Below are 9,809 nucleotides of genomic sequence, written 5' to 3' on the forward strand. Positions count from 1 at the left end.
AAGTGGGGGCCAAATTTTCGTGACATTTGCCATGACATAATATTCACTATAACAAATTTTGTGGATCATGACATTTGCCATGACATAATATCCACTATTAGGCCAAGGATTTCTTGCTATAAATAGAGGAGTTTCTCCTCATTTGTAAACACACAAATTCAAGAGTTTTTTACTCTTGTCTTTCTTTCTCCTCCTTTATTTTATTATAGAGTATTTTGTAAGAGAGTGAGTGTTGGGAAACACTTGTGTGCACCCTTTCTTTGGAGTGATCTTGTGAGGTTGTTCTCTTGGGTTATTTGGGACTAATTAGAGTATTTACTCTAATTTTGTACTCTTTTGTACTCTTGTTAGTATAGTGAAATTGCTACTTTCCGCTTGTGGACTTAAGTCACCTTGACCGAACCACGTTAAATTTGTGTCTTCTTTATATTCTTTAATTGCCGTTATTATCAACTTGCATTGTCTTTGTTATTATCATTATAACATTGTTTGGCTAAATTCCGCACTACCCGATTTACCAATCATAACAATAAATATATGTAATACAGAAAATTAATGACACCTGGACCCAAAAGAAAATAAAAAAATTAAAGACATTCATGCATGATTCATGCATTTTCCAGGATAAAAACGACGAGAGAATACTATTTAGGATCTTTTTGAAGCATATACTATTGGAAATTAATTTAAAAGTATGTAAGAGACAATAAGATAAACTAATTGGTCAAACTCAAATCCTAGCTTTTAATTAAGCTGATTTTGGCTTGTTAACAGAACTTATGGAAGTACTCAGCTTTAATTTTGGAGTTTCAGCAAACGTCAAACGATTCTCCAGAATCATTATGCAGCAAATTCCTCAAATATTCGTATTTACATCCCCTCTTTAAAGGTATCAAATTGTATGTTTTCCTTTATTTATTTTTTTCTTCTAATCTCTCTCCCTATCTCTCTTTTGATAATTAGCCCAAAACTCTCCCTTTCTAATGTTAAATTACGTTTATTCGATTGTATATGTATTTACTGTTGAGTCCCACATCGGCTCTTTAGGGATGAGATATTTTTATACGGTTTTGGGCAATCCTTACGTTATGAGCTAGCTTTTGAGGTTGAGTTAGACCCAAGATCTAATTTTTTCGGCTATCGAATATAAATAGTTTCTGATACGGGCCAAAAGTGAAAAAAACACGTTTTTTATCATGGTATCGGCAGAGGCGGATTCAGGATTTCAAGAGGATGGGTGCAGTGTTGTGAAGAAGTGTTTCTAGAGTTTATATTTTGACGGGTTTAACTTTAGTCTCTTATCATGAACCCACTAAACTTTTGAAATTATAGGTTCAATATATATATACACACACACACACACACACACACACACACACACACACACACACACACATATATATATATATATATATATATATATATATATATATATATATATATTTAAGTAATTTTGAAGAAATATAGCATTGTTATACATGATTTAAGGAGAAGAGTATGAGTTCACGTGAACCCATATTCATCAACCTGAATACGCCTCTGGGTATCGGAGTCAGGCCCACTTCAATTCATTGTTTATGGGGTGTTGAATCCCACATCGCCATATTTAGGAATAGGATGGTCTCCTTACATGGTCAATCCTCACCTCACGAGCTAGCTTTTGGGGTGAGTTATACATTACCCATTCTTTAGATTCAGGTGTAGAGATGTCATGGCAATTTGACCTCCGAGTCTTTATATAATGGGATTGTCTGTCTACTATAATGAAGAAAGCATTGCTTATGATTTGTAACATTTTGTGTAGTACAAAATTCTAGCTGCAATACTTGGATCCTATGTTGTGCGGACTTTCCAAAACAGTTGCCGCACTCGTGTCGGATCCTCCAAAAATGCACTACTTTGACATGGTCTGGATTGGTTTCAAGCATTTTAAAGTATGCACATAGCTTGGATCTGCCTGGATCTATTGTTTCTCAAACTTAATATGTGTAACATCTTCATGGCATAATTGATAGTTAGTAGATTAGATTATATATTTGGATGAGTCAAGTGCAAAAATTTTGTGGTTCAAACATAAGGTAAAATGAGAATTGGTCTAACAGCTACTTTGACATGGTCTGGATTGGTTTCAAGCATTTTAAAGTATGCAGTTACTTTCCTGACTCTAATTAATAGTTGGATTTAGAATTGCAGCATGTTGGAATATGTTCTCAGATATATTTAAGTGCTTACATATTTTGTTCAAATGGCCAGAATTTGTAATCACAATGACAGATAGCTGCAACAGACTTGCAGTTGGAAGGGACAAAATCGATAGACTATCAGATCTTCCTATTAATGTCATACACCAGATTCAGGATCACATGTCTATTGAAGATGCTGCAAAAATGAGTATTTTGTCTAGTACGTGGAGATATGCTTGGGCTTCAAACCCGAAGCTCGTATTTAATACACAGTTTTGCACAAAGAGAATGGCGTCAAACACAATAGACATCATTAGTACAATTCTGTTGCAGCACCATGGAGCCATTAAGATATTCCTCGTAGATATTTCAGTTATACATTCTTCTCAGTACTCAGTTGTCGATCAATGGATGCTATTTTTGTCAACAAACGGTCTCGTGGATCTCACTCTTCAGAATCAAAACACTGTCAATGCTCCTTATGAATTGCCTTCCTATGTGTACAGTGTAGGACTAGAACGTTTGGTCCTGTCGAACTGCATTTTCAGACCGCCTTGTAGTTTTAGGGGTTTCCTCAAACTCAAAACGCTTTTATTAAAGCGAGTTGCTTTTGAATTAGTCGCTGCAACTTCTTCCCTCTTGATGCCAAACCTTGAGAGACTGCGTTTTACGCAATGTAGTGGCTTTCCTTTCTTGAATATATATGCCCCAAACCTTTTTTGTTTATGTTTCTATGGCTGTGGCAATGACACCTTAAAATTGAGTCCTTTCATGGAATGCGCGAAGCTGAAGATAGTTGCAATTGAATCACACGACGAAGTTTCACTAAACAGACAAGATAAAGCAATGAAATTGACGAATCTTCTTAGCAGCTGGCCAAACCTTAGTCATCTTATTTTGGGCAGATACTTCCTCAAGGTAAGTTGCGAAAAATGGATATGTTTGCAAATATTTATAATGTTATAATCTTATTCTTTTGTGGTTGTTTAATTTGCTGTCTAGTTTTTTGCTTCTGGTACTGGAGCAGAGAGTCTTCCCACGCGCCTCGCCAGATTGAGATGTCTCTATTTATCAGATTGTGATTTTGACAGAGAAGATCAAATATCTCCGCTTCTAAGCATTCTTAGAAGTTCTCCAAATTTAGAGATACTTCAAATTCTGGTAAGTAGCTGAATTCATGAGTTGTAAGGCATTTTGCGAGTAAAGAGCCGAAAACATTACTGATTTTACTTTTAAACTGCTTTTAGTCGGGCCAGAGGAAGAAAGGTGGCATGGAAGTCGATGTAAATCTTACTGATGAACCAGACTGCAGGACACAAGGACGACTCAATAACCTTCAAATATTGCAAATAAAAAATTTCCATGGTTCAAGAACTGAATCGCGCTTTGTAAGGTTCATTCTTGGCTCTACTCCTTTACTCCGGAAAGCTATCCTTTTGGTCGATACAAGTGTTAATGAAAGACAATACTTGAAGATCTCAGAGGAGTTGATGCGTTTCCCTCGAGCATCTCCTACATCGAAAATTGTATTCCGACCATGGTCAAAAGAACAAGCCAGGTCTTCAATGCCATGTTGTTGAGATGGCCGGAATCAGAGGTGGAGTCAAGATTTGAAGTTATGGGTTCGAAAATCTAATCTGTTTAAGTTACTGAGTTCTAAATTTAATAAGTTGTACATATTCGATGAATTTCTTAAAACAAATACATGGTTTGGACAATAGTTACTGGATTTGGCCGAACCCGTAAGTTGTGTTCTAGCTCCGTACCTTGCCGGAACCCCTTTCTTGCTCTTCATCGTCATCTTGCCTTCTCTTCTATATGTTTGAATGACAGTACAGGATCCTTTATTTTGTTTCTTGAACTAATGGATCGAAATTGTGATTGTATACAATTCTTTAGATTCAGGTGAAAAATGTCTCTTTAGTGCTAACTAATTAGAGTTATATTGTCCACAAGGGTTGGCTGAGTTGGTTGGGTGAGTGGTTTCGCGGAAACCTGTGATTGATTCCCGTCACCAGCAGCCTCCTCAGTCAGAGCTCGTCGCATTGGGTTTGCCTATTGCGATTTACATCTCCTATATGGTTTTGCGAGCTATCAGTGAACGGGTTACCCAGCGCGCACACGAAAGACAGCAGCGGCATAACGTTTTCTGTTGTCCAAAGTTCTGTAAAAGAGATCAAAGAAGGCATATTGTTGGAATTTTGCATTCAATAAAATTTCTACCTAAACTGAAACTGCCATTCAGAGTTTGACATCACATTCTGCTACCTGCAAATCTTTGTTTAATGCTAATCAGTAGAGTGTATGGAATTCTATCTTTGTATTATTTTACGCGGAATAGAGTATGGAATAAAAATACGTGTATTAATTATACCTAGATTAGAATATTAAAAATTCTTAAAAAATGAAAGAATAATGCAAACAGAAAAATGATACATATATTAAAGAGTGCAAAATAGAAAGAACTCAAACTTGAGAGTCAAGTATTCAGCATCATAATAATCAACATAATTTAAAAAAAAATCCTAAAAGTTGGAAGTGACACAACCTCAATTTTAATAAATAAAAAAAACTCGACAAGTAAAAGAATAGAAATCACTTGGAATTGAAAAATTAACTTAAAGACAATATCAAAAACTATTACTACATTATAAGTGTATTTAATATGTTATGTCAAATAATTAACCCATCTTATTTTCAAGTTATTAATCTCACTCAATTATGAACGAATAATTGCGGTTGATTTTTAAGTTATCTGAAAAATTATTTTACACTGTAAAACAGAGTTAACACAAATAAAAAATAAAAAATAAAAAAGCTCCCGCACATGTCAGGAAATCCAAATCCAATTCCCAACCAAAATGGGAAACTGGTCGTTGGTTTTCATATCTATAAAACCTTTGTTACTCGTCGACTTTCCTCTGGTACAAAACCCGAAACATCGAACATTCTCAAAAATCTCCTCAAATATTCATATTGACATCCCTCTTTAAAGGTATCAAATTGTATGTTTTCCTTCTTTTTTTTTTTTTAAAAAAAAAATCTCTCTTGATAATTAGTTCCTTTCTTAAGGTAAATTGTGATTACTGTAACTGGATATGTACTTTTACGAGTTAATTATACGTTTCAATGAATTGCAATTGTGATGGTATAAATACTATAGTCATTCTTTATATTCAGACCCTTGTGCGGGGTCTAATCGAAACATCCTCTCAACCTTCTCAAAGTAAGGTTTGCCTGTACACTTACCCTCCCAGACCCCATTGTTGTTGTTATAGTAGCAGTAGCAGTAGTATTCTTTATATTCAGGTGTAAAGAAACTCTTTAGTACTAGCTAATTAAAGTTATGTTGCTAGAATTGCTTACTAACAAGCTATATAAACTATAAAGATATGTATACTTCAATATTTTTAATTTTAATGGGATTGTCATAGTTCAATAACATTGATAAAGATGTTTTAAAGTTTTATATGGTCCAAATTAAGTTCTCGTAGTTGCAATTGTTGGATTTTTTTTGAAGCTTAACTTCTTCCTGGCACACTTGGTAGAATAGTTTGTATATATCCATGGCGAAGCCAGGAATTACGCTAAGGGCGTTCAAGATTTACTATACATAAAAGTAATTTTTGATTTATATACCCCGTATTATTTTTTATTTATATAGTATAATTTTTCGATGAAGGGTATTCAACTGATCACCCTTTATTGTATGTGGCTATGCCTGTGTGTATAATACTGATAAATGTTTGGATGTCCAACCCAAGGTAAACTGAGAATTGGTCTAACACTTATGCTAGCTATCTGTATAGCAAGAGCTTTGCTCTGACATACATTCATTCCCCGTGGTTTTATTGTGATAGACAAGAGTTGACATGTGTTTCGATTGATGTGCGTCTTAAAGTATGACATTACTTTCTTGACTATAATGTAGAGCTACGTTGGATTTGTGTATGCAGCATGTTGAAACATGTTCTCATTTATGTTTAAGTTCCCTCTGTTTTGTTCAAATGACCAGAAGTCAGAATGGCGATGACAGATAGCTGTAAGAGACTTGCAGTTGGAGGGGACAAACTCGATATGCTTACGGATCTTCCTATTAATGTCATACACCAGATTCAGGATCACATGTCCATTGAGGATGCTGCAAAATTGAGTGTTTTGTCTAGAGCATGGAGATATGTTTGGGCTTCAAACCCGAAACTCGTGTTTAATGCACAGTTTTGCACAAAGAGAACACCATCAGACACAAGAGACATCATTAGTACAATTCTGTTCCAACACCATGGAGCCATTAAGACGTTCCTCATGGATATATCGATAATACATTCTTCCCAACACTTAGTTGTCGATCGATGGATGCTATTTTTGTCAAGGAATGGTCTCGTGAATCTCACTCTTCAGAATCAAAACAATGGCAATGCTCCTTATAAATTGCCTTCATATGTGTATGGTGTGGGACTAGAACGTTTAGTCCTGTCGAACTGCATTTTCAGGCCACCATGCAGTTTTAGGGGTTTCCACATGCTCAAATGGATTCAATTTAAGCGAGTTGCCTTCGAATTAGACGTTGCAAATTCTTCCCTTTGGATGCCAAACCTTAAGATTCTGTGTTTTATGTATTGCAGCGGTCTTCGTTTCTTCAATATACATGCCCCAGAACTTTCAATATTATCTTTGCATAGCTGTGCTACCCTTAAATTGAGTTCTTTCATGAAATGTGGGAAGCTGAGAATACTTGGAATTACATTCCAAGAAGAAGTACCACAAAACAGACAAGATAAAGCGATGAATTTGACCAATTTTCTCAGCTGTTGGCATAATGTTAGTCATCTTATTTTGGGCAGATACTTCCTCAAGGTTAGTTGCAAAAATTGATTTATCTGCACAGCTCAGAATAATGCACATATATGTAATGTTTAACCTTATTCTTTTGTGGTTTTTTGCTGTCTAGGTTTTAGCTTCTGGTACTAGAGCAGAGAGTCTTCCCACGCGCCTCACCAATTTGAGATATCTCTATTTTTTTGATTATAATTTTGATGGTGAAGATCAAATATTTCCCCTTCTAAGGATTCTTAGAAGTTGTCCCAATTTGAAGATACTTCAATTTCTTGTAAGTAGCTAAATTCATGAGTTGTTAATCATTTTATGAGTAAAGAGCTGAAAACATTACTTACTTCACTTTTAAACTACTTTTAGTCTAGCCAGGGGAAGAAAGATGATAAGAAAGTGGATGTAAACTATTTTGAAGAACCAGACTGCACGGCACAAGGATTCAATAATCTTCAAACATTGCATATAAACAAATTCTATGGTTCAAGAACTGAATTGCGCTTTGTAAGGTTCATACTTGGCTCTGCCCCTTTACTCCGTAAGGCCATCCTTTTGGTAGATTCAAGTATTAATGAAAGCCAATCCTTGAAGATCTCAAAGGAGTTGATGCGGTTCCCTCGGGCATCTCCTAAATCGGAAATTGTATTCGAACCATGGTCAAAAGTACAAACTAGGCTAGTGCTACGTTGTTGAGATGGCCAGAACTCCTTTCTCAACTCTTCATCATCATCTTGATTCTTGCCTTCTGTTTGTTTTATTGACTATCGTAGAGGATATTGTATTTTGTATCTTTGCATATTCGCCTTGGATAATTATGCTTTTCGTTCCTTAATTAACAATTGTTAAGCAATTGTTGAAGGACTGCATTTTTCTGTATTATATCCCAAGCTAATGCATACAGAGAGATCTGGTGTGAATAAGTAAATATGTGCACTAGCGCTGTATTTTTGAAGGGGAGTAAGCCTGAGATCGAAATTAAGTTAAAAAATTTCGTGCTATTAATTCCTGCTTTCTGTGAACCAGTATAATGCATCTTTTCCTTCAATTTGTAGCATTGCAGAGGTAATTCTACAAACTACTTTGACTTGTTACTTCTTTTCCTTCTGCTACTGTGTACTGATAATGAAATATTGAGAAAAATAGACAGAAACATGATGAATTAACACCTCATCTCGAAGAAGTGCTCTTGAAGGGGTAATGTAGGATCAGCTACTGGCGCCATGCTGGAATTTGGAGCGCTAACAGAGCTGGTAGTTGGCTCCTTGGCGTAACCGGGCTTAACACAGGAGCACTAACATGCTCAGGATGTGTCGGACGCTAGACTTGCTTCATCAAGGATTCTTGCTGAGCCTGAGAAAATATAGCCAAAGGTGAGGTCTAGCAGCAAAATGCAGATAGCCTGGAGTGCTTTAGAGGTTAGTTGGTAAACTCTGGCCATTTTTTCGTGTGAATAATGCTATAACAAAAAAAAAACAAATGAAGAGTTAAAATAAGAAGTGGAGGTAATAGGGTAGTTGTGGTAAATAGTGATAAATACCCTTGTAGGTACTATTTTGTTGCAGAAGACCAAATCCGAAAACGGACATCACCTCATGGGTTCTGGATTTTAGAACGACGACTTCAAGTGTTAATGACTGGGTTCTAAATTTAATATTTGTGCGCATTTAATATTTTTCTTAACACAAATACAGTGTTTGAGCAGAAGCTATTGGGTTCGACCGAATATATATATAGCTCGGCTTCTGCCTCCGCCATTGGGTTTGAAGGAATCAAATCCGATTTTTTTTTGCTGATTGTCTAGGCTGTGAAAGTGGATTATCCTCATAGTAACTGAGGGATCAAGAACTTTAGGAACAAAGAGGTACAAGTATTTCTGTTGATGAATTAAGTTTTAGATGTTTAGTCGTCTTAAACTAATGAAAGTAATTTATCCGATATGAGAAAATTAATTAGTGGTTTTTGGCATCTGCACGCAGAATTGCCTCGTCTCATATTTCCTTTATTTTCCTGGCATTACAATAAATAGAATTGCAAGCAGCATAATGCAATTTTACTTTTTTTATGTGGGCAAAAGTGTTTGGATCGGGAGCTCGGGTAGTGCGGAATTTAGTCAAACAACGTTATAATTTAGTCAAAGAGGTACAAGTATTTCTGTTGATGAATTAAGTTTTAGATGTTTAGTCGTCTTAAACTAATGAAAGTAATTTATCCGATATGAGAAAATTAATTAGTGGTTTTCGGCATCTGCACGCAGAATTGCCTCGTTTCATATTTCCTTTATTTTCCTGGCATTACAATAAATAGAATTGCAAGCAGCATAATGCAATTTTACTTTTTTTATGTGGGCAAAAGTGTTTGGATTGGGAGCTCGGGTAGTGCGGAATTTAGTCAAACAACGTTATAATGACAATAACAAAGACAATGCAAGTTGATAACAACAACAATTAAAGCATATAAAGGAAACACCAATTTAACGTGGTTCGTTCAAAGTGACTGACGTCCACAAGCGGAGAGGAGCAATTTCATTATACCAATAAGAGTACAAAAGAGAGTACAAAATTAGAGTAAATACTCTAATTAATCCTAAATATCCTAAGAGAATAACCTCATAAGATCACTCCAAAGAAAGGGTGGGTTCATACAAGTGCTTCCCAACACTCAACTCTCATACAAAACACTCTTAATAAAGGAGAAAAGGAAGAAACAAGAAATGAAGACACAAGTCTTGTTGGTGTGTATAAAATGAAGTATTGGCCTTTTTTGCCTCTTAGTTGTAAAAGAAAAGATACAATTTGT

The 9,809-nt window shown here is 35.6% G+C and overlaps 2 protein-coding genes across 2 annotated transcripts; both read left to right on the top strand.

The window, feature by feature from the left end:
- Positions 1 to 656: 656 nt before the first annotated feature.
- LOC107819839 (F-box/FBD/LRR-repeat protein At1g13570-like) lies at positions 657 to 3,940 on the top strand. Its single transcript, XM_016645989.2, has 4 exons — positions 657 to 889; positions 2,254 to 3,101; positions 3,186 to 3,344; positions 3,431 to 3,940. Exons 2-4 carry the CDS (start codon positions 2,268 to 2,270, stop codon positions 3,761 to 3,763), a joined length of 1,326 nt encoding a protein of 441 aa, XP_016501475.1. The 5' UTR covers positions 657 to 889; positions 2,254 to 2,267; the 3' UTR covers positions 3,764 to 3,940.
- A 1,155-nt stretch (positions 3,941 to 5,095) lies between these two features.
- LOC107819844 (F-box/FBD/LRR-repeat protein At1g13570-like) lies at positions 5,096 to 7,811 on the top strand. The gene is made up of 4 exons (XM_016645994.2): positions 5,096 to 5,178; positions 6,199 to 7,040; positions 7,135 to 7,293; positions 7,380 to 7,811. The coding sequence occupies exons 2-4, from the start codon at positions 6,207 to 6,209 to the stop codon at positions 7,704 to 7,706; spliced, it is 1,320 nt and encodes a 439-aa protein (XP_016501480.1). The 5' UTR covers positions 5,096 to 5,178; positions 6,199 to 6,206; the 3' UTR covers positions 7,707 to 7,811.
- The last annotated feature ends 1,998 nt before the right edge of the window (positions 7,812 to 9,809 follow it).

Source organism: Nicotiana tabacum, chromosome 13 (assembly GCF_000715075.1).
Source record: "Nicotiana tabacum cultivar K326 chromosome 13, ASM71507v2, whole genome shotgun sequence".
In the NCBI taxonomy this organism is placed as follows: domain Eukaryota; kingdom Viridiplantae; phylum Streptophyta; class Magnoliopsida; order Solanales; family Solanaceae; genus Nicotiana; species Nicotiana tabacum.